This window comes from Triticum dicoccoides, chromosome 3B (genome assembly GCF_002162155.2).
Source record: "Triticum dicoccoides isolate Atlit2015 ecotype Zavitan chromosome 3B, WEW_v2.0, whole genome shotgun sequence".
In the NCBI taxonomy this organism is placed as follows: Eukaryota; Viridiplantae; Streptophyta; class Magnoliopsida; order Poales; family Poaceae; genus Triticum; species Triticum dicoccoides.
The window spans coordinates 834,815,482-834,839,983 of record NC_041385.1 but is presented as its reverse complement, the minus strand read 5'-3'; the positions used below and the strand labels follow the sequence as shown (position 1 = coordinate 834,839,983).

The 24,502-nt window shown below is 44.5% G+C and overlaps 1 protein-coding gene across 1 annotated transcript; it reads left to right on the top strand.

Moving 5' to 3' along the window:
* Nucleotides 1-6,433: 6,433 nt before the first annotated feature.
* LOC119278782 (heat stress transcription factor C-2a-like) lies at nt 6,434-7,426 on the top strand. The gene has a single exon (XM_037560130.1). It carries the CDS (start codon nt 6,469-6,471, stop codon nt 7,291-7,293), a length of 825 nt encoding a protein of 274 aa, XP_037416027.1. The 5' UTR covers nt 6,434-6,468; the 3' UTR covers nt 7,294-7,426.
* Nucleotides 7,427-24,502: the final 17,076 nt, after the last annotated feature.

Here is a 24,502-nt window from a genome sequence, read left to right as displayed (position 1 = left end):
AGATACATTATGTGCATCTTTGTCATGATGTACTACATGTATTGGCCAATGAATGCATATGAAAAATAAATCTATAAGTGGTAGCCAGTAGAACACCTGTGCGTTGCTACGGGCTATGATGCATATAAATGAAGCGAACAAATGATTATGGTCATCTTCAAGGTCGAAGCTCATTTCTTCCTCATACGTTCGGGCATGTTCGAACATCAAACGGGTGCCAAGCGGGTCCGGACATTCAACCATATGGATAGTACGGGCTTCCCAAATCCATACCATTTGTGTGGGAGAAATATGGTTGTCTCGACTATGCGCCATGTTATCTCCAAGACACAGTCCCAACACAAAAACCACAAGCCACAATGCACCCTTCCTTTCTCTATCGGACCCTCCCCTTACTGCTCGGTTTCTCGCCTTAGTAGGGCATTTCTTGTAGGAGTCCTCTCCTTTAAAACTGGATGATGCCCACCTCACATTCGTCATGGCGCCCTTGCTCCATCAAACTGTACTTCCCCACGGACCATCAAGGAGGAGTCCCCCCTACTAATTGCTCCGCTCTCCACCCTGATACCCTCCCCCGTGTTCGTGCCGATCCACCACCACCATCAAGGGGATGGAGGCATGCGCCGCCTGTGACGCTACCCAAGCCAAGAAGCCAAATCCGATGTCTCCTAAGTCATTTCCACGTTGTAACATATTGTTGAATGTCGTCAATTACCGCAAAATGTATATGAACCACTCAGTCATGCAATTTGCTGCAACTAGGTCCAATGAAATGTATTTTGCCACATTATATGAAGTAGGAAAATTATTCCGCTCAGACAACCGCAACTGAAGAGACCAATCCCAACCCTTATCCCGGCCATTCTCAACCCTCACTCTTATCACAAAATCCACTAACTCGGGTTCTAAGTCGGCAAGTGATCGACGCCGTCGTGGCAAGCCAACAACATAGACAATGGTGGCAACCATCTTTCCATCTTAGTGCTAGTATCTCCTGCTTCTATATTGTACCAACCCTTTATCCCGGGTCTACCACGAGGGTATCACTCATACGTTGCCACGGAAAAAGAAAGCTATGAATAGAATTTTTGATCCCAAAGGAAACTTGCACCTTGCTCCCACCTCCCATAAGATGTATATTTTTTGCCCTCACCTATCTAGGATACATAGCTATTTTTTTAAAAAAATTATCCCTCTATACCCGATCTACCTTCAACTCTGTTGTGGTCTTCAATATAGGTCGGCTGTTAATATTCATGATACTAAATTCCAAATTGGAATTAAAACTGACCTCAGATCAATTCAACCAACTAGGCTTATGTTAATATGCATGATACAAAATTCAAATTGGAACTAAACATAACTTTGATACACAGAAGTGTACAATAAATTGTATGTTTGCTAACGACATTTTTCATGAATGGAAATGGATAAAGTAGTAGTTTTGTTCCTTGGAAGTAATTACCTCACTTTCTTTTCTTTATCGACATGCCATCACTAGTGGAAAACAGGGCTTTTGTTCTGGCCAGATCAGAGTAATAGTCCCGATCGCATTACGAACCGGGACTAATGTGAGCATTAGTCCCGGTTCGAGTGGCTAGGACGCCGGCCAGGCCTCAGCAAGCAGCAGTCCCGGTTCGGCTGGGACCTTTTGTCCCGGTTCTAGACACCTACCGGGACTAAAGGGGTTGCTGCAATTTAGTCCCGGTTGTAGACACCGAAAGGGACTAAATATCGGCCTATATATATCTACCCCCCCCCCCTTACTCTGTTTTTTGGCCGTAGAAGGTGGGAGGTGTGTGGGCTACTCTGTTTTTTTGCCTATATGCACATGAGGTGTTCGATGAAATGCCCGAGCCACACTTAAGCTTTCTCCTCTGTTCTTCCTCCAAGCTCAATCTCCAAGCTCTATTTTCCCCAAGATTTGGCGGTGCACCAACTATCCAAGTGTTCTAAAAGGTTAGCAACTTCATCCATTCATCTCTCATTACTAGTTTAGCTCATTTCATGCTCTACAAGTAGAGTGGTTTGTGGGTTTTAGTGGAGGTGGGTATGTGGGAGTTTATTTGATTTAGATGCACAATTTGGGCTTAAATTAACTTCTTAGTTTGCACATGTGTAGGGTGCCGTCCCGTCCTCACCGCTGTCGATCGCCCGCGCCGATCTCGTCGCCGGCACCACCGTGGTGAGCCTATTTTTCTTATCTTCTTTTTAAAAGGAAAATTCTTACATGTATGATTTAGATAGCTACTTGTATAATTTTCGTACTTGTATTACTGTTTGTTATTATATAGTGCCATGGTTTTGGTATCCGCCCCTGTCGGCTCTCTTTTGTTCTATGATTCAGATGTGGTATATTATTTTTTATAATTATTTATTTCATTTAGTGTTTATGACAATTATGCCGACCAACTTGACATAAATGTTTTTATCTAGGAGGTATGTGAACCGGAAATTTCAACCGACCCTCTTGTCGAGAGGTTAAATTTAGTTGAAAAAGAAAACAATTATTTCAAAGAAAAATTGAAAAGAATTGAATAAGAGAAGATTAAATTGGAGTTGCATGTTGCTGACGTCGTCGATCTACACAAGATCCGGTTGCATGCAATGCGCTTGAAGATTAGAAAAATTAGAAAATATGACATTGATAAAGAGGCTTGGTATCATTGTGTTGTTGGATCAATTGTTACCTTAGTTGCAATTTCGATCGTATTTGTTGTTGCATTTAAATGTTTTACATAGTTGTATGTTGTTTTATGAGAACCATGTATGAACTTTATGTATTTATTTTTGCAGTAATAACATTTGATCACTACTGTACTTTGGTTTTAATGTGATTATGAAATTGTATTAATTTGGTCGTTTCTCTATTCATGATGTTCTGTAATGATTTTTGATATACTTAATTACATAAAGCAGATGAACGTGCAATGGATGTACGATGACCGACGCACTTCCGAGTACATTACGGGCCTGCATAATTTCTTGATGTGGCTGAGACAAACAAGCAGAATGGTTTTATGTATATGTGTTCAGTGTGAGAATACGAAGAATTACTCTTCTTCAAAAACCCTTCGTCCACCTGCTTGAGAAGGGTTTCATGCCCCACTATTATGTTTGCACCAAGCATGGAGAAAGAGGAGTTATGATGGAAGGCAATGAAAAAGAAGAGGATGATGATCACTATCCGCATCCTATGTTCCCTGAATACGGTGATACTGCAATTGGGAAAGCTGAAGATCAAGAGGCACCAGATGTGCCCGATGATGATCTTCGCCGGATCGTTGTTGATGCACAAAGAGGATTCGAAAGTGAAAGGTAGAAGTTGAATTTCGATCGCAGGTTAGATGGCAACACAAAGCTCAGTACCCAAATTGCGAAGATGGCAACACAAAGCTCGGTACCCAAATTGCAAAGATGGCAACAAAAAGGTCGGTACCACACTGGAATTGATGCAATGGAAGGCAGATAATGGTGTATCTGACTAAGGATTTGGTTCGCTACTGAAAATAATGAAGAAGAAGCTTCCAAAGGATAATGAATTGCCTAACACTACGTATGAGGCAAAGAAGGTTCTCTGCCCTCTAGGACTAGAGGTGCAGACGATACGTGCATGCCCTAATGACTACAGCCCCTACCGTGGTAAGGAGTACAAGAATTTGAATGCATGCCTGGTATGCGGTACATTACGGTATAAGATCAGATTAGATGACCTTGGTGATGTTGAGGGCGAGCGCCCCCAGGAAGAGGCTTCCTGCCAAGGTGATGTGATATGCACCTATAATATGTTGTTGTGATGGCACAAAGAAGACCGTAAGAAAGACGGGATGTTGAGAGTACCCGCTGATGGGTCGCAGTGGAGAAAAATCAAAAGAAAGTGGCGGGACTTTGCAGGTGATGCAAGGAACGTATGGTTTGATTTAAGTGCATATGACATTAATCCTATTGGGGAGGAGAGCAGCAATCATATTACCTGGCCTATGACTCTATGTATCTATAACCTTCCTCCTTGGTTGTGCATGAAGCGGGAGTTCATTATTATGCAGTGCTCATCCAAGGCCACAAGCAACCCGACAACGACATTGATGTGTACTTAAGGCCATTAGTTGAAGAACTTTTACACCTATGGGGCAAAAAGGTGTACGTGTGTGGGATGAGCAAAAACAGGAGGATTTTGACCTACGAGTGTTGCTATTTGTAACCATCAATGATTGGCCCGCTCTTAGTAACCTTTCAGGATAGACAAAAAGGGATACCACGCATGAACGCACTATTTAGATCAGACTGAAAGTATATATTTGGATAAATGCAAGAAGAATGTGTACATGGGATACGTCGATTTCTTCCGACCAAGCATGCCTTAAGAAAGAAAAGAAAGCGTTTCAAAGGTGAGGCAGATCACGAGAAGAAGCTCGTCCTCCGTACTAGTAATGCTATACTTGACATGGTAAATAATTTACAAGTAATCTTTGGACAGTCTCCTGACGGACAATCTGTTTCGAATGACGTTGATGAACACGCATCCATGTGGAAGAAGAAATCTATATTTTGGGACCTACCCTATTGGAAAGACCTAGAGGTCCGCTCTATAATCGACGTGATGCACGTGACGAAAAATGTTTGCGTGAGCCTGTTAGGTTTGTTGGTCGTGTACGGGAAGACAAAAGATACACCGGAGGCATGGGAGGACTAGCAACGTGTAAAAGAAAAAGACGACATTGATCTAAAGCAGTATCAAGGTCCTGCCAGCTACGCTCTTACCAAATAAGAGAAGAAAATCTTGAATGCCTGCTCAGTATCAAGGTCTTGTCTGGCTTCTCGTCGAATATAAAGGGAATAATAAAAATGGCAGAGAAAAAATTTCAGAACCTAAAGTCTCATGACTGCCACGTGATTATGACGCAACTGCTTCCAGTTGCATTGAGGGGGCTTCTATAAAAAAATGTTCGATTAGCCATTGTGAAGCTATGTGCATTCCTCAATGCAACTTCGCATAAGGTAATCAATTCAGAAATCCTACAAAGGTTACAGAGTGATTTGGTCCAATGTCTTGTCAATTTCGAGTTGGGCTTCTCACCATCCTTATTCAATATTATGACACACGTCCTAGTTCACCAAGTCGAAGAGATTGCCATTCTGGGTCCTGTATTTCTACACAATATGTTACCCTTTAAGAGGTTTATGGAAGTCTTAAAAAATATGTTCGTAACCGTGCTAAGCCAGAAGGAAGCATTTTCAAGCACTAAATGGAAAAAACCCTAGTAATAGCACGAGGTAATGACCTATTAGTAGCACGGGGCCCGCGCTACTGATACGGCGCTACAACTAACTTTTAGCAGTAGCAGCACGGATGCCACCCGCGCTACTACTATTTAAATGATCTAATAATATACAAAACGGCAACGTTGATGGTATGTTTGGAATATATATGGCCATGGACTGGACCGGGCCGGGCTTGGGCCGGGCCTAAAAAAGCCCACGGTAGAAAACTGAGGCTCAGACCCTCCCAAGCCCTATCACTGGGCCTACTTTTCAAGTCCAAGCCCGACCCATCTGATAAAAAGCCCTTAGGGCTTAGGGTCGTGGGTCGGGCCTTTTCCTTAAAACGCCAATATGCCAAGCCCAAACCCGTCCAGGCCCTATTGATGGGCTCAAAACTCAGGCCCAAACCCGGCTCATGGGTGGGCCGGCAGGGCCGGGCCTGAGATGGCCAGGACTAGTTTGGAATAAGCCTGGACAACCAGGGCGCTGTTGGTGGCCACGTGCTACCCAGATGGCGGACAAGCCGATCGACGTAGCCGTATCGCCAGGACCGCATGCCTCGATCGGCCTCAAGCATATATCCGGCAGGCGACAAAGCTAAATCCGTAAATTTTGGAGCAGGTGGAACCGCACCATTTTGCATCCCATCAACCAACCCTTTTTAATGTTTCCATCAACGCCGTGCGTGGTGTTCTTCCCCTGTCCACACGTCAGATTGCTTCTTTAGTCGCCAAAAGAGGCAAGAGAACATTTTCTACACTAAAGAAACGGAAAGCTTGAACAACACTTGTAGATACGCGACAATCGAGGTCCGAGATATTGTTTATATCTTTGCTCATCCAAAACGGAAGAGGCACGTATTGAGGCCCACTGATGAGCTCGAGGGTCTACACTACGCTCTGCAATTAGTAGTTGTATGCAGATGTTGACAGGGCGGCTTTTGAATAAAAGTAAGGAGGCTGACAGTTGACAGCGGGCTGATTCATTGTCGGCGAGCGACACGTATCAAGATCGATCTTTTGCCCTGACGAGGGGACGCCACGCAGGGCTCCCCAGCGGGGACACGCGTCCACTCGTACTTGGCAGCTGTCCATCAGGCGGCCTCCCTGCGCGCGCACGTCCCTCGAGTATATGTATAGCTCGGCTACGACTCTCACATCAGAAGTCATTCCTCATTCGTGGCACTAGACCATTCGCTAGTGAAAGATGAGCGGCGCCGGCGGCATGGAGTGCTCAGGGAGCGGCGGCACGGTGGCGCCGTTCGTGGCAAAGACGTTCGCGATGGTGGACGACCCGGCCACCGACGCGGTTGTCAGGTGGGGGCCGGCCAGCAATAGCTTCGTCGTCGCCGACCCCTTCGCCTTCTCGCACGCGCTGCTCCCGGCCCACTTCAAGCACGCCAACTTCTCCAGCTTCGTCCGGCAGCTCAACACCTACGGCTTTCGCAAGGTTGACCCCGACCGCTGGGAGTTCGCGCACGCCTCCTTCCTCCGGGGCCAGACGCACCTCCTGCCCCGCATCGTCCGGCGCCGGAGCGGCGGCAAGCGTGGCAAGGAAGACGCCGACGGGGAGGAGGATGAAGACATCAGCAGCAAGATGTTGGCCATGGAGGTGGTTCGCCTGAAGGAGGAGCAGAGGGCCACCGAGGACCGCTTGGCGTCGATGCGGCGCCGGGTACAGGACGCCGAGCGCCGGCCCAAGCTGATGCTCGCCTTCCTCCTCAAGGTCGTCGGAGACCCCGACGTGCTGCGCCGCCTCGTAGGCAACTCGAGCTGCGGCGGCGGATTGTTCCCCGGCGAGGGCGCGGAGGCCAAGAGGCCGCGGTTGCTTCTCGACGGGGAGGTCCAGGTGGGCAAGAAGAAGATGCGCGTCGACGGCGACGGGCTGTCCTGCGGCATCAACCGGCAGGAGGCCTTCGTGCGAGAACCCAGGGTCGACTTCACTGGTTTCTACACCGGAGGCGACGGTTTCAGCGACGTGCCGGTGGCCAACGACCTGCCGTACGCTTTCCCTGTGGACACCGGCTACTGAGTTTGGTTGGATTAGAGGGTGTTTCACCGACACATATGTGTACTGTACGTAGTAGGAGGTTTGTTCTTTAGACGACGTGGTAGAAGTACTTTGTGGCAAACTACTATGTGAACAAGGGAAGCTACTAAATATGCGGTAATTTATACTTTTTCTTTTGCAAACATTCTGAAAGAGTTGTACAAGCACACAAGGATATGATATGTATGTGTCTAGAATTTTAAAACGAAATACCTTGAGATGTGACCTGTGCAGAAAGAAGAAATCCATGGACTTTTGTAATGAATAGTATCATGCGTTGAAAAGCAATAGATTTATCTTTTTTGCATAGCTATCTCGTCCTGAAAATTTATACACATGCGTGTTATGCCTCGCATGTCTATATTTTTTTAACAATTTTTTGAAATGTAAGAAATTGAATTTTGTTGATTTTTTTTTAAACCCAGCCTCCGTTAAGTCCGAGCACCGAGGTAATTTTCGCTATACCACTATACTCCCAAGTTTTAAAAAGCCCACATTCAATTTGGGTCTTGAGTTAGAATTGGGTCATCTGATTATAACTGAATCAACAATTTTTCAAAGCTCTCTCATTCAATACTATTATACTATACACTGTGCTTTATAATTTTGAAGGCCACAAAATTAGTTGAGGTTTTTAGTTTAGAATTGATCACCCAATTTTGACTGGGTATATAATTTCTAAAGGAGCTCTCTTATTCTATTCTTTTAATTCACCATATTTCTTAATTTTGAAGGTTTTTTTTTCAATTGTGTATACAATTTAAGATTTGGTTGACCATTTTGACTGGGTCAATAATTTCCAAATCAAACGACGTATCACTAGTAGAAAACAGGGCTTTGGTTCGGGCCTGGTCAGCCCATTAGTCCCGGTTCAGGTATAAACCGGGACCCATGGGGAATTCGTCCCGGTTCGTGAGCCCAGGGGGCCGGCCGGGCCCTCGTGGGCATCTGTCCCGGTTCGTGTGGACCCATTTGTCCCGGTTCCAGGCACGAACCGGGAATAATGGTCCTCGCTCCTGGCCCAGAACTATTGGTCCCCGTTCGTGGCTTGAACCGGGACAGAATGCTGGGATTTAGTCCCGGTTTCTACCACGAACCGGGACAAATGAATTGCCTATATATACCCCATCACCACAGCAGAGCAGTTCACAGTGCTCTGTTTTTTCTGACCGACGAGGGGAGGGCATTCGGGTGCTCTAGCTCACCTTCTATGCACATGAGGTGTTCGATGAAATGTCCGAGCCACACTAATTAATCTTTCTTCTCTCGAAACTCGACCTCCGAGCTCCATTTTCCCCGAGATTTGTCTAGATTTAGCGGTCCGTCACGTCCCGTCCCCGTCTTCACCGCCGTCGATCGCCCGCGCCGATCTCGTCGCCGGCACCACCGTGGTGAGCCTCTTGTTCTTATCTTCTTTCTGAAAGAAAAAAAATTCTTACTTCAGATAGATACTTGTCTAATTTTCTTACTTTTATTATTCCTTGTTATTATATAGTGCGATGGTTTTGGTATCCGCCCCCGTCGGTCCTCGTCTTGTCTATAATTCGGATGTGGTATATATTATCTTTTGATAACTATTTGGTTCATTTATTGTTTATGATAATTATGCCGACCAACGTGACATAGATTTTTTTTATCTAGGAGGTGGTTGAACCGGAAATTCCAACCGACCCTATTGTCGAGAGGTTATATTTAGTTGAAGAAGAAAACAATTACTTGAAGAAAAAAATTAAAAAAATTGAGGAGGAGAAGATGATATTGGAGTTGCATGTTGCAGATGTCGTCGATGATCACAAGATTAAGATGGATGCAATGCGGTTGAAGATGAGAAAGATTAAAAAATATGCCATTCATACCGAGGCTTGGTATCATTATGCAGTTGGATCAATTGTTACCTTGGTTGCGATTATGATCGCATTTGTTGTTGCATTGAAATATTTTACGTAATTTCAATGTATGGTTTAATTAGATGCTCTAGAGAGTTATATGTTATTCAATGAGTACTATGTATGTACTTTGGTTTTAATGTGATGATGAACTTCTATTAATTTGATCACTTATCTATTCATGATAGGGTTGAAAATTGATGATGTGGCTTTGAACTTTGAAAGAGATTGTCCGTTTTGTACACGAAGAGCATCCAGTTTTTTATGTAACCCTCTGTACTTTCTTGCACATGCTATGTGGGTGAAATGATGATACCATGTCAACTTTCAACCTTTTCAGAGTTTATTTCAAATGCTTTTCAATTTCATGGTCTTATAGCTCAAAATAATCAGTAAATGCATGAACAATAACAAATGAAGTCAGAAAGGGTTGAAAATTAATGATGTGGCTTTGAATGGTGCATTTTGAACACAGAAAAACTATAGAGTTCAAATAAGTTCAAAAAAATAAAATCCCTTTGTAACAGACGAGTTTCCGTATGAAACCCTGATAACAAAAATGAAATCCCTTTGTAACACACGAGTTTCCGTATGAAATCCTTTTGTTTCGGAGTTCACAAATAACTTTTTTGTTATAAACTTTAATAGAAAAAAGAATTATCATAAAATAAAATAAATAAGTAAATTGAAACAAAATAATATAAACTTTAATAAAATATATAAGTATAAACAAAATAAAATAAAATAAAATAAACTTTAATAACATAAATAAAATTTATGAAACTAAAATTATCAAAGTATTTTCTGTTCAAAACATTATAAGCAACCTCTAGTATTATTGGAACTAAAATTATATAAAATTGATGCAACTAAAACTATCAAAGTATTTTCTGTTCAAAATCATTAAAAGAAAAAAGAATTTTCATAAAGAACTTTTTTTGTTAGAAACTTTAATAGCAAAAAGAATTATCATAAAATAAAATAAATAAGTAATTATAAACAAAATAAAATAAAATAAATACGTATTTTGTTCTAAGTAGAAACTAAACAAAATAAATAAAGCAAAAAAGAAAACAAAAAAAACTGGGGAAAAAATAAAAAATTATCCACCTACTGGGCCACCACGGCGTGAATACGACTAGAAACCCATCCATGGGCCAGGATTCAGGCCCGCAGAAGGCCCAGTAGGCCCATCAGGCATAACAGTCACAATTAGGCCCGTAAGCCTGCAATGAAGAGGAGCTCGAGAGGGGTGCGGTAGCGGGGCTTATAAACCACTATGCGCCCCTCTCAACTAGCGAGGTGGGACTAAACTCCCACCACCAGGCCGCTGTGCAAGGCCTTTGGTCCAGGTTGGTAGCACGAACCGGTACCAATGCCCCCCTTTAGTCCCGGTTGGTGCCACCAACCGGGACCAATTTAAACACCAATGAAGCAGCAAAGAACATTTTTATTTTATTTTAATAAATTTGGACCATGTAAACCTGTTTTAATAAACTTAGTTTTATTTTATTTTATTTTAAATAATAGCCTAGGGCCCGCATGTCATTGACATGTATCACAGTGGACTGTCATAGTGGTAGCGCGGCAAAGCGGTGGTCCCATGTTGAGGGGGCGGTGCGACGGAAACGGGGCAGCCGCACAAGCGCGGTGGCACGGACGCAGCGTTCCATGGCGGCGGCTATGGAGGGGAATGTTAGCGGCAGCGTGTGGCCATGGTGGTGATGGCTCCCGGATAAATATATTTCCACAAATTTAATCGATTCCACTAGAATTGTATAAAATGAAGAATACATATGTCGACATATATTTGTTCTAAAAATTGCTAAAAACTTTTGGCGCCGAACCAAAATCCATGGTAGAGAGCCTCTTGCATTCATATTGGTCCACATAAAAGGAAGCAAGTTAAAGAAGAATATCACTCGCTCAACAAAGGAGTTGTGTTTAACGCAGTAAATACATACTTCTCATAAGTATCTCCAATATGGAATACAAATAACTTCTCATTTATGAACAAAGCCAATGAGGTGGTGAGAAAGCGAGGCTTGTAGCAAAAAGGGTTCACGTGTAGACCTGACATGAATTATGATGTAACATTCCCTCTTGTTATGAGTGGAATTATTTTTCGATACTAAATATCGTTGGCAATAAAATAATAAAAATACCCGCAGTTGATGGATGTAGTGGCTACATGCTCATAAAGTCACTCATTTCAGTACTCTATATTGAAGTCCCTGAAGGGCTTACAGTTCCGAATCCAAAAATAAAGTCGCAACATGTATTGTTTAAACCTTCAGAAGTCAATCTATGGCTGAAAAATAGTCTTAAATCATATGGAACTACTGACTAAATGAGTTTCTTCTCCAAAAGGATTACTCAAAGAATGATGATTGTTTATGTGTTAATAAGGGAGTCCCAAATTTGATTTCCTTATATCACTTAGTGTATATTGATGATGTCATCATCAATGTTTATACAAGGCCTAAACATACACAATCTCAAGGTGGAAAATTTGGATTAAACCAAATTTATGTTAAGTTTACACTTCACATTCTCTCAAGAATAAATATCGTTCTACATATATGCAAATATATATGAGAAGTACAATTGGATATATTATAGCAATAAAAGACATGTATGGTCATACTGCACAGATAGGATACAAATCCATTCATACCCAGGGGTGATAATGAAGTGATATCAGGACCTGAAGTTCTATATCTCACTAATACCAAAGCACTTATATGATTGCAAACTACATCAAGGCTGCCACTATATTTTCTATCAATTTGTTTAGAGTGCAACCCCCAACAAAATGTATATGGTTGATATAAATATTATCCTGTTATATATCAAGCTCACAATAAATCTTGAACAATTGGTGGCAACGTACTAGCTGATGGATTATGGATGGGCTTAGGCCAATATAAGACAATAATACCTGGTTAATCTCTAAGGCCCAGTTCACTCACTCCCTCTCGGACAACCCTAGCCGTCAACTATTGTTCCACTCACAGTGCTACTTACAGCGATCCCATCCAAACGACCGCATGCACGGTTGCGGAGAGCAGGTGCCTTCAGAACCCTATTGTTCGAGATCCTGCCCGGGAGAACGGCAATAAGGTTTTTTGGGCAGCGTCTCGACGCGACTGTTCTCTCTCCGTCCCCATCTTCGTTCGCCTTTGCTTCCACTACTTCCTCTACATCGACTCCATGGCCGACGATGAAGTCACCAAGAAGATGGCTTTGGCTGATGTCGGGCTGCTGCCGCCGCCTCGTTGTCCTGACCAACCAGAGGGTATGACTCGTTCATCCCCTATCTGCTCGTTCATGTGCTGGACGTATATATGATGTTCATAGATTTTTCATTTCTATGTACTGTACGTGCTCACATGCTTAGGTATCGGTATGAGATGTATATTGTATTTGCTGTGTTTACTATTTACTCGTGGATTAGATTAGTCGAAAAAGTGCTAATATTTCCAACAATCCAAAAACTTTATTTTAGGCACTTTTCGACTCATGGCTTCGCCGCTACTCTGAAACCGGAAAAGTTTACTGGGACGCATTTTAAGCGTTGGCAGACTAGGACCACCTTATGGCTCATAGCAATGAACGTGTTTTGGGATGCTGATGTGTCTCCCACGGTATCGATTGCTCCTGAACAGGAGAATGCGTTTAGGGAGGCAACCACCATCTTTGTGGGAGCCGTTCTTACTGTGATCGGGGACAAGCTTGTGGACGCGTATCTTCATATGTGTGTTGCCAAAAACTCACGGGATGCGCTTGAAGCTAAGTTCGGCACAACTGATGATGAGAGCGAGCTGAATGCTATGGATTAGTTCCATGGTTACAAAATAGTTGATAATTGTTCTGTATTGGACCAGGCCCATGAGATATAGTGCATCACTAAGGAGATGTAGCTCCTGAAGTTTGAGTTACCGGACAAGTTTGTCGTGGGTTGCATTAATGCAAAACTCCCTCCTCGATGGAGGAACTTTGCTACTTCTCTCAAACACTTGAGACGTGAATTCTCTGTAGAGGATGTCATTGGTCATCTAAGTGTTGAGCAAAACTCGATAGCAAAGGAATCACACATGAAAGTGATAGAGGGTTCTTCTAGCGCCAATGTGGTGCAGAAGAACTTCCACAAGTTCAAGGGAAAGAACTCAGTTCAGCAGAATTCTACCTTTAAGAAGAAGGGTAAGAAGAAAGACAAAAGGAGAGATGGTTGCTTTACTTGTGGTTCAGAGGAACATTGGGCAAACAAGTGCCCAAACAAGTATAGGAAGCCAGGATAGGACGCCAAGTGTGTCAATGTCATTCTGAGCAACAATGATGGGGCATCTGGGTATGGTAAATTTTTTATCATACTTTTAGTTTATCAATCCACCGAATGGTGGGTTGACACTGGGCCAATATTCATGTGTGTGCTGATGTGTCTTTGTTTTCTTCTTACCAGGTCACACCAGATTGTTCCCTCCTGATGGGGAATGGATTGCATGCTTCCGTTCATGATGTTGGCACGCTAGATCTGAAGTTTACTTCGAGAAAGATTGTGCAACTGAAGAACGTGAGGCATGTCCCCGCCAGCAAGAAGAATCTCGTTAGTGGCACCCTTCTACGTAAATAAGGGTTTGAGTTAGTATTTGAGTCCAACAAAGTAGTCGTATCTCGGTATGAACTATTTGTTGGAAAAGGATATGATTGTGGTGGTTTGTGCCACCTTTACCTAGAGGATTTCTATAATAAAGTCGTGAACCAAATTCATTCTAATGTGAACAAATCTGAGGATTGCCATTCACGTCTTTATCACATAAATTTCGGTTGTATGACGCGGCTAGCTAATATGGATTTAATCCCGAAGTTCAGTTTAGCCAAAGGCTCTATGTGCCATGCATGTGTGCAAGCTAAGCAACCTTGTAAACCTCACAAGCCTGCGAAGGAGAGACACTTGACACCATTGAAGCTCATACATTCAAATCTGTGTGAGATGAATGGTGTGTTGACTAAAGGTGGAAAACAAATACTTCATGACTTTAATTGATGATTCCACTAGATTTTGTTATGTGTATCTATTAAATACAAAGGATGAGGCTCTACACTACTTTAAAATCTATAAGGCTGAAGTTGAGAACCAACTTGAGAAGGAAATAAAACGTGTATGGTCTGATCGTGGTGGAGAGTACTTTTCTAGTGAGTTCGATTTATTCTGTGTGGAACATGATATTATTCATGAGAGGACGCCTCCATATTAACCCCAGTCAAATGGGGTTGCGGAATGGAAAACCCACACTCTAATAGATTTGGTTAACGCCATGTTAGATACATCAGGTTATTTAAGGCATGGTGGGGGGAAGCTGTATTGACATCATGTCATGTCCTGAATAAAGTTCCCACAAAGGATAATGAGACTACTCCCTATGAGCAATTGGAAAAGAAAAGAAATACACTCCCTTACTTGCACACTTGGGGTTGTTTGGCAAGTCAATGTGCCCATCCCCAAAAACCGTAAGCTTGGTCCAAAGACCGTGGACTATGTTAATTTGGGCTACGCTAACGATAGCGTTGGCTATAGATTTCTAGTAGTGAAATCTGAGGTACCTGACCAGAAGGTCGATACAATTATAGAGTCTAAGGATGCCACATTCTTTGAGGATATTTTCCCCATGAGAGATGTGCAAATCAGTTCTAGAGTGGAATCTGATGAGACTCCTGAACCTGCCATTCCGATGAAATATTATGAACAAAAAAGTGATGAAAGTTCATCAGAGGATGATGAGGAAGCTCATGTTTGGAGCAAGAGGGAAAGGACTGCAAAGTCTCTTTGTGATGATTTCCTCGTGTACCTTGTGGATGATGACACTCCTAGTTCCATTTCAGAAGCTTATGCATCTCCGGATGCTAACTACTGGAAGGATGCGGTCCGTGGCGAGATGGATTCCATCATGGCTAATGGGACATGGGAGATCACTGATCGTCCTTATGGTTGCCAACCATTTGATGTAAGTGGGTGTTCAAGATGAAGCTTAGGCTCGATGGTACTGTTGAGAAGTACAAGGCTAGGCTTGTAGCTAAGGGTTATACCCAGAAAGAAGAAGAGGATTTCTTTGATACTTACTCACATGTGGCTAGACTGACAACCATTCGAGTGTTACTCACTTTGGCAGCCTCGCATGGTCTTCTCATTCATCAGATGGACGTTAAGACGACTTTCCTTAACAAAGAGTTAGACGAGGAAATTTACATGCAACAGCCAGATGGCTTTGTAGTAAAATGTCGGGAAAGAAAGGTGTGGAAGCTAGTGAAATCTTTATATGGACTGAAACAAGCGCCTAAGCAATGGCATGAGAAGTTCAATAACATTTTGACATATGTTGGCTTTGTTGCTAATGAAGCTGACAAATGTGTATACTATCGGTGGATGCGAAGGAGTAATACTGTGTCTGTATGTCAATGACATACTTATATTTGGGACCCACCTCAAAGTCATTGAGGAGGTCAAGGCTTTTCTATCTCATAACTTTGAGATGAAAGACCTGGGCGTGGCTGATGTTACCTTGAACATCAAGATACTGAGAGATCCTGAGGGTGGACTTCTGTAATCCCACTATGGTGAGAAGATTTTGAGCCGTTTTGGATATTCGGACTGCAAACCTTCTGCAACACCATATGATCCTAGCGTGCAGATTCGAAAGTTCAAAGGCACGATTGTAGATCAATTGAGATATTCTCAAGTGGTTGGTTCACTGGTGTACCTAGCTTGTACTACTCGTCCTGACATCTCATTTGTTGTGTGCAAACTGAGCCGGTTTGTTACCAATCTAGGAGATGTGCATTGGCATGCTGTTGAGCGAGTGATGCGTTATTTGCAAGGTACTATGAACTATGGAATTCACTATTCTGGATACCCGACGATACTTGAGGGGTATAGCGATTCGAATTGAATAACTCATGCAGATGAGATGAAAGCCACAAGTGGATATGTCTTCACACTTGGTGGTGGTGTTTTTTCCTGGAAGTCTTGCAAGTAGACGATCTTAACGAGATCGACTATGGAAGCAGAACTCACAGCATTAGACAAGTCATGCGTCGAAGCAGAATGGATTCGAGAGCTTTTGATGGATTTGCTGGTGGTTGATAAACTAGTCATGACTGTCCTTATGAACTGTGATAATCAAATGGTGATTGCCAAAGCTAAGAGTTCAAAGGACAACATGAAATACACAAATCATATAAGAAGAAGATTAAAATGTGTCAGAAAATCTCCAGAGTGATAGCGTTGGATTATATCCAGACTGCTAAAAATATGGCAAACCCTTTTACGAAAGGGCTATCACGGAGTTTGATAGAAAATTCATCGAGGGAGATGTGTATGAGACCCACATAAGTGGTGATAACCCAACCTATGTGATCGGAGAACTCATGAATTAGGTCCTGGGAAAACAATCCAGTGGTCAACTGAGGAGAGTATCCTTAATTGACTCACTCCGTTGGAGATGCAATAATACTCTCAATTCTGTTTGGCAGGTTGACTTTTGTCTTAATGTGTTCCAAAACTTGTGTAAGCAAGATGCTAACCTACATAGCATTCTTTGGAGGAACACACCTATTTGAGCCCGACTACTGGTCATATAGTTTATGAGATTGGGTGATCTCTAGGAAGCTCATGAGAAGGTAAGGAGTATGACTAATAAGCTCCACCCGTGGGGTTTAGCCTTCGGCAGCCACATATCAGCTGACAATAGGCGAAACTTCTACACGCCAAACTGACAATTCAAGGCATAGTCCATTGTGTAGTTGTGAAGAAGTCTAATCCTATTGCTCAAAGTGAAATTTCAACTTAACAGTCTCCACTAAAAATTATGGTATATCAAACATTGTTTGGAACAGTTGACAAAATTATGTGTCTCGAGATCTGGTGGAGGATTGATGGATTATGGATGGGCTTAGGCCAATAAGACAATAATATCTGGTTAATCTCTAAGGCCCATGCATGTGTACGGCAAGTGGTGGCAAGTTTGGTGGCAAGTTTAGTATCATACTGCTAGAGTAAGAAGAGCGAGACCCTTTTATAAGGGCTGCTCTACCACTTGCTATTGGGAGCTTGGGAATAGGTGTTGTACACGCGCGCTCCTCCTCTTCCTCAGCCCGCCTCGCCTCCTCACGAAGCGTGCACGCCACTGGAGTGAACCCTAACTCAGTTCACTCACTCCCTCTCGCACAACCCTAGCCGTCAACTAATGTTCCTCTCACTGTGCTGCTTCCGGTGATCCCGTCCCGACGACTGCGTGCACGGTTGGTCGGGAAAGCAGGTGCTTCCGGAACCCTGTCGTTCGCCATCCTAGCCGGGAGAACGGCAATAAGGATTTTGGGGAGCGTCTCGACACGACTACTCCCGCTCCGGCCCCATCTTCGTCCGCCTCTGCTTCCACTATTTCCTCTACATTGACTCTATGGCTGACGACGAAGTCGCCAAGAAGAAGACACTGGTTAATTCCGAGGCTTCTGCCGCCACCGCTGCGTTGGCCTGGCCAACCGGACGGTATGACTCGTTCATCCCCTATCTGCTCGTTCATGTGCTAGCCGTATATATTATGTTCATAGATGTTTCGTTTCTATGTATGTGCCTGCTCACATGCTTAGGTATCTGTATTAGATTAGTCGGAAAAGTGTTAATATTTCCAACACTAGCCCCAATGGTGGATGAGCCGATCGATCTAGCCGTATCGTCAGGGGCCGCGTGAGTAGTCACACATCGAACTCAAGCATACACATATATCCGGCCTGCGACAAAGCTAAATCTGAAATTTTGCACTAATGAGGCCAGAGAGGGGAGCTGCCATTTTCATCAGCGTCGAGCTCAGCAGGTCGAACAGCTCCATTTTGTATCCCATCAACCAACCCTTTTTAGTATTGTCCGATGACGGGGTGTTCGTCCCCCGTCCACACGTTAGATTGTTTCTTTAGTCGCTAATAAAAGAAACTAGAGAACATTTCTAGACAAAAGAAACGGAAAGCTGATACCACTTGTTGTTGCTGAGGAGTGTCACCTACGCTCCCGTAGATAATCACGACGGTTGAAGATCGTGTTACTGCGCCCACCAAGCTAGGGGGTCACACCACTCTCTACAATTAGTAGTTAACTAACGTATGCAGATGTTGACAGGGCGGCTTTCGATTAAATTTACTTAAATTTATGGAGGCTGACAGTTGACAGGGGGCTGATTCATTCCCAGGGAGGGACGCGTATCAAGATTCGATCTTTTGTCCTCGAGGGGACGCCACCCAGCGCGAGACGTGCCCACACAGGGTACTTGGCAGCTATTACATCACGCCTCCCTGTGAGTTCACGTCCCTCGAGTATATATGTATAGTTCTACGCTTTAAAGCCTACAAAGTACGCGAGGGTGAATTGTACAAAAAGAGCACTACCTGAGTCCTTCAAAGGTGTATCTCCAAATAGAAGGGACGACAACTCTTGGGGAAAATACATGCCGGTCTGGGTGATCATCATGCCGCAACTCGGGCCCTCATAGTCAAAGCTTTCATGACAGGTTTTTTCTGGCCAACGGCCCAAGAAGACGCACAAGCCCTTGTCCAACTTTGTGTGGGCTGTCAGCTTTTCGCCTAACAAAGTCATATGCCTCCCACTACCTTGAGAACAATCCCCATCACCTGGCCTTTCGCGGTCTGGAGGCTTGATATGGTCGGTCCCCTTGAAGGGGGAAGCCACAAAAGGCAATATTTGCTGGTGATGGTAGAGAAATTCACTAAATGGAAAGAGCTCAAACTAGAAAAAACAGCTGAAGCAGGGCCAATGATTGATTTTATATTCGGCGTGGTACACCGTTATGGTGTCCCGCACAGTATCATCACGGATAATGGCTCCAAATTTACAGCTGAGAAGGTGAAAACTTGGTGTTCTAAGTTGGGCATTAAACTCGACTATGCATCTGTATACTACCCTCATACAAACGGCCAAGTTGAATGGGCCAATGGTCCGATCATAAGTGGCATTAAGCCCAGACTAGTGCGCTCCTTATGAGAATCAGATAAGCACTGGGTTGAGGAACTTGATTCCTTACTCTGGGGGCTGTGGACTACGCCCAATCGAACAACCGGATACACACCCTTCTTTATGGTGTACGGTGCAGAAGTTGTACTGCCCCGTGAAATTATTCATGACTCACCTCGAGTGCGTATGTACGAAGAGCGAGAAGCTGAACTAGATCGGCAGGATGACCTAGACGGGCTCGAAGAGGAGCGCGACATCGCAAAGGCTCGTTCCGCATTTTATCAACAACAGGCCAGGCGATACCAGCAGAGAAGTGCAGGGTAAGACATACAATGTCCGAGAACTTGTTTTACGCCTCCCAGAAAAGAAAAAGGACAAGCTCAAACCAAAATGGGAGGGCCCCTTCATCATAGATGAAGTCCTTACTGGAGGAGCCTAATGCCTTTGAAATGCACTGGATAATCGCCTTGAGCCGAACCCATGGAACGCCGCTCGGCTCCAAAGATTTTACTCGTAGTTCACCTCCTTATGTTTTACTTCGACTAGGGTTTTCCTTCTCCTCTCCCTTTTTGTTTTTTCCTTTTTATATCGCAGGGTATGTTCGGATTTTCCGCACTATTAGGGGTACACATCTTTAAATGTATACACCCCACTATAACTAGGGGCTTCTTAACAAAGCTTATTATTAAAAGCTTAGAGCTTACATTGTCTATGTTGATTGTTTTATACATCTTTTGCCATTATATGCACCTCTATGACATAAGTTTTTGCCAAGATGGATTGCCTCGCTCCTGTACAACCGAGTTATCCAGATCTGTACCTCAGACGGGTGAAACCGAAAGCTAGCGTTCTTAAGGGAATAATTGGTCGGCAAACAATGATGGACTATTTTGCGTTCGCAGCAAATACATAATAGGCTGCCGGTAATTCGGATACAAGCCAAGGCATGGATAATTCAGCATATCTACCCAAGGAAAGGAACCCCTAACAGAACTATTTTTCTTGGAAGATGTTCCTTACTTTAAGCGGTAATATAACATAACTCACCGAACACATTTTGTCTTTTTGAGCAATATGACCGAATTGCCTGGTTTTCGGACATACTAAGTGTTTCTTTTTCAACATAGTATCCAAAAACACTCCAACTTCTTGGTTCGGAGGTTGAAGCCGAAGGCCGGTGATGACAAATTTTTACAAGTTCGGCCGGAGATAAAGTTCGATGATAAAGTACGTTGTTACATAGAATTGAATGCCTCCTCTTTTTCTATGCCCTCTATAAGGCTATCTAACATACCGTCTTCTTGCGAATATGTCGCAGCTATCATCACCTGGTCATATACCAAGTTTACAGGAATTTCTCTTCCGTCTTGTATCCGAGGTCCAACTCAGGCCATATGGTTCGGATCAAGTCCGGTGTTGCGCCTCTTCACCATTTCTCATGCCTCTCGTGCACCTTCCAGGCATGCTGATGACTTCCATAGCTCGAACCGATGACAGGCACCTTTGAACAGGTTCGCCAAGCCCTCCATACTTTCTGGAGGGGTATCGTACGGTTGCAGGGCTTTGACCATACTCTTCATGGCTTTCCAGGCCCGCTCGTGCACTCTAGACAATTCCTTTAGAACGTCACCTTGAAATCGGGACACTTCCTCTTCGAGACGCCCGGTTAGCTGACCTGCAAGGACAATATTATAAGATGCCACATTATTAGATATGTCCCCTGAATAGTTCACAGGATGTACTGAATATGCCGCCTTTCAATTTTCTGTTCTCTTCTTGCGCGGCCGATAACTTAGCCTTTAAGCTCATTATCTCTTCGACTTGCTTGTTCCTTTCCTCCTCTAGTGTTTTCCGTTCGCCAATGGTCATTGAGCTTTTCTTCATTTCCTCTAGTTTCGAGGAGGCCGCATTCAGCTGTGTCCGACTTGCTTCAAGCTCTTGGGACAACACGTTGTTCTTCTCTTTAAGGACCTACGGTCATAACGATCCTTAAAACGGTTAGTCTATACCGCTTCAAGTCTCAGGGGCTACTGGCATCTATTAAATTTGCACAAATTTTCACCTGTATATCCTTTGAGAATAGGCGAGCAATTCCAGTGATTCCGTCCTAGGCAGCTCGGATATATGCGTCCACGGTGCTAAGGGCGGTAAATTCCTGCTCAGAGTAAGCCGGGGCGTGCATGATCTCTTTTAGGCGTCGATGATTCATCGCACTCTCCACTTCAGAATTGGTGACAGATACGTTATCTGAATCTTCATGAGGTGGATGACTCGGCACCACCTCTGTATAAGCCCCCGTCCTAGTTGACGAGTTCGGTGCCGGATTGGCTGCAGCTCGGCTGGCCGGGATCTTGGGTATGCTTCGCCGTGTACCTCTCCTAAGATGATAGAAGGGGGAGTAGAATGATAATTTAACCTTATGCCTAGGCATATATTAAAGAGTTATACCTCGGTGATGATGGAGGAGGATCGACGGTGCTCCCGGTCTCTTTTCGTTTTGAATGCTCGCCCTGTGAAGATGCTGCCTATCTTGGGGCTGCCCTTGATTGGGTTTGGCTCAGTTAACGCCGATCCTATAAGACATGGTTCAGTATGATGGTTGAGGAGCAAGCAAGGGTTCCTCTTTTTAAAGATGATTTCCGAACACGTACCTTAACGAAAGAGTAAAATCCAGGGTAGTCCGCCGTAATATAGACACTTCTGGGCCGTCAAGACTTACATATACATCTGGATCCTCGCAGAAGCCAGGGTCTTCGTTGTGAGCATGATCCTCTGGCTGAGGGGAGGGGTAGTGACTGTTTTCGACTACCTTCCTCCATGTTTGTTTCAAAGGACAGTTAGAATAGTTAGCACACCTCGGTAACAAGGTAAAACAATGCTGACGAAACAATATACTTACCTAGTCTATGGGGTTGTACATGGAAAAACCTTCCCGACAATTAAAGCGGAAGAATTCTTCTTCCTCCCCCTTATAAAGATCGACCAAAATGGTGGCCAGAGCGGCTGAGGTATCCGGGCCCTAGCGCTTATAGAGAGATGCATTGTCATCCCTGTTGTAGCACCATAACGGCTTCACTCTGGATTGAAGAGGCTGGATACATTGCTTTATCGCGTTAGCCATGACTTTGATTATCGAGAGTCTGGAGTGGGCAAGTAATCTGATTTTGATGACTAACCTCATTACTTCCGCACTGTCCTCTTGCTTGGGGCTCCGGGGACGCGAATTAAGTAACTTCTTTGGAGGGGCACTGGAGAATTCGGGAAGCCCACGCCGAACTGGGTGCGGAAGGGGAACGTCTTCAATATAGAACCATTACAAAGACCATTCTGCGGATCCCTTCTTAGGAGTTCCGATGGGCTATCCCAATCCGGCTATGCACCATACTTCGGCGCTGCCCACTTAAAATATAGAGCCGCCTTGATGGCCGGCGACGAGGTAGAAGAACTTTTTTCAAAGTTTGAAATGAGCCTCACAGCCTAAGAACAGCTCGCAGAGAGCAACAAAACCCAAAATGTGCAGGATTGAACCTGGCGTGAGGTTGTGCAGCTGGATCCCATAGAATTCCAATACACCCCTGAGAAAGGGATGAATCAGGAATCCTAAGCCACTTAGAAGAAAAGAGACGAAGCATACCCTCACCCCCTGGCTGGGGTTGGGGAAATTTTCCGCTAGCGCATCGCTGCCCATCGAAGCCAAGCCCGCCCATATAGAAACTAGATCTGTGGGAGGAAGATACCCCTGAGTCTGGAGTCGACTCAGCTAGAGATGAGATACAGAGAAGCTTCGCCAATCACCCTCTTCAGGGCCATGGGGGCGCGAGGAAGAGCTAGGGACGCTTGTCATGTTTTGGAGTTTTTTCATTGTTTTTGCTCCGATGCTCCTTGCGCGATGTGGGGTGGCGTTTGAGGGATTTAACCTATTTATAGATGCCGCCCCTACGAGGCGGGGAGCTTATTGGTTGTAAAATAATGGACCGTTCACATTCACCTAACGCGTGGAAATCGAGGCGACAATGGGAAGAGATCATAAAGGCAGAATGTGGAGGCCAAAGCCGGACTACCATCGATCCGAAGTACGATTAAAGAACCCGCCTTGCAAAGCCAAAGATATAAAGCCGGATACTACATCGTCATTGAAGGCAAGTTCGGGGGCTATTGAGGGAGTCTTGGATTCGGGGGTCCCCAGGTGTCCGGTCTATCCAATGTGAGCCGGACCGGTGGGCCGTGAAGATACACTACTAGGGAAAAGCCTATACACAGAACTTTAGCAGTAGCACATGTTAAAAATGGGCGCTGCTGCTAGATAGCAGTAGCGCGCTCCAGAAAACCGCGTTGCAGATACACAAATAGCAGTAGCGCGTCCAGACGTAAAAGCGCTACTACAAAAATTCCCACCACTGAGCCATTCGGCTACACATAGTAGTAGCGCTCTTTTGTAAACAGCGCTACCGCTAACTTTGTTGTAGCAACGCGTTTATTTGTAAGGCGCTACTGCTAACGATAATAAAATAAAATGAAAAACAAGTAAAAAAGTAAATAAAAATGAAAGAAATAGAAAAAAAAGAACATGGAAAAAAGAAAAAATAAATGAAAAAAGGAAAAAAAGGAGAAACGAATAGCAGCAGCGAGTTTCAGGAAATGCGATGCAGCTAACTTAGCTATAGCGCGTTTTCGAAAACGTGCTACCGTTAAGTTTTCACTTAAACATCTGCCCCCCCCCTGGCCACCACTTCTTCCCCAAATCTCTCGCCCTCGCTGCTGTCTCCCCAATTCGCCGTCGCGCCACTTCGCCGCCTTCTCCTGCCAGCGTGGATGCCCGCAACCTCACTGTCTCCCCCCGAGGCCTCCGTCTGCCTCACCGCCACCGCCCGAGGCCGCCCTCAGCCTCACCGCCGCCGCCCTCGACCTCACCGTTGCCGCCCAAGGCCGCTCTCGACCTCACCGTCGCCGCCCTCCACCTCACCGCCGCCCGAGCCCACCCAGGACCGCCGTTGCCCGTGCCCAAGCCCGCCCTCTCCGCCCCTGCCCCCGTCGCCGAGCACCTCCCCGCCACCGTCTCTCCCCTCTCCGTAAGTCCCCCACCCCTCCCCCCGCTCTTCTCTCTCTGCGTTTTAGAGCAAAGTTTAGTAGAGCGAAAATTTGTTTATAGCAAAAAATTTAGTTTGGAGCAAAGGGTGTTAAGTAGTAGATGTTAGAGAAAAAATTAGTTTAGAGCAAAAAATTTGGTTTACAACAAAAGTTAGTTAGGGCAGTAGGGTTTAATTAGGGTAGATGCTGCTTGTATAGT

Bases quoted from the DNA above. Each gene is read 5' to 3' on its own strand.
- LOC119278782 (XM_037560130.1), top strand. From the start codon at position 6,469: ATGAGCGGCGCCGGCGGCATGGAGTGCTCAGGGAGCGGCGGCACGGTG.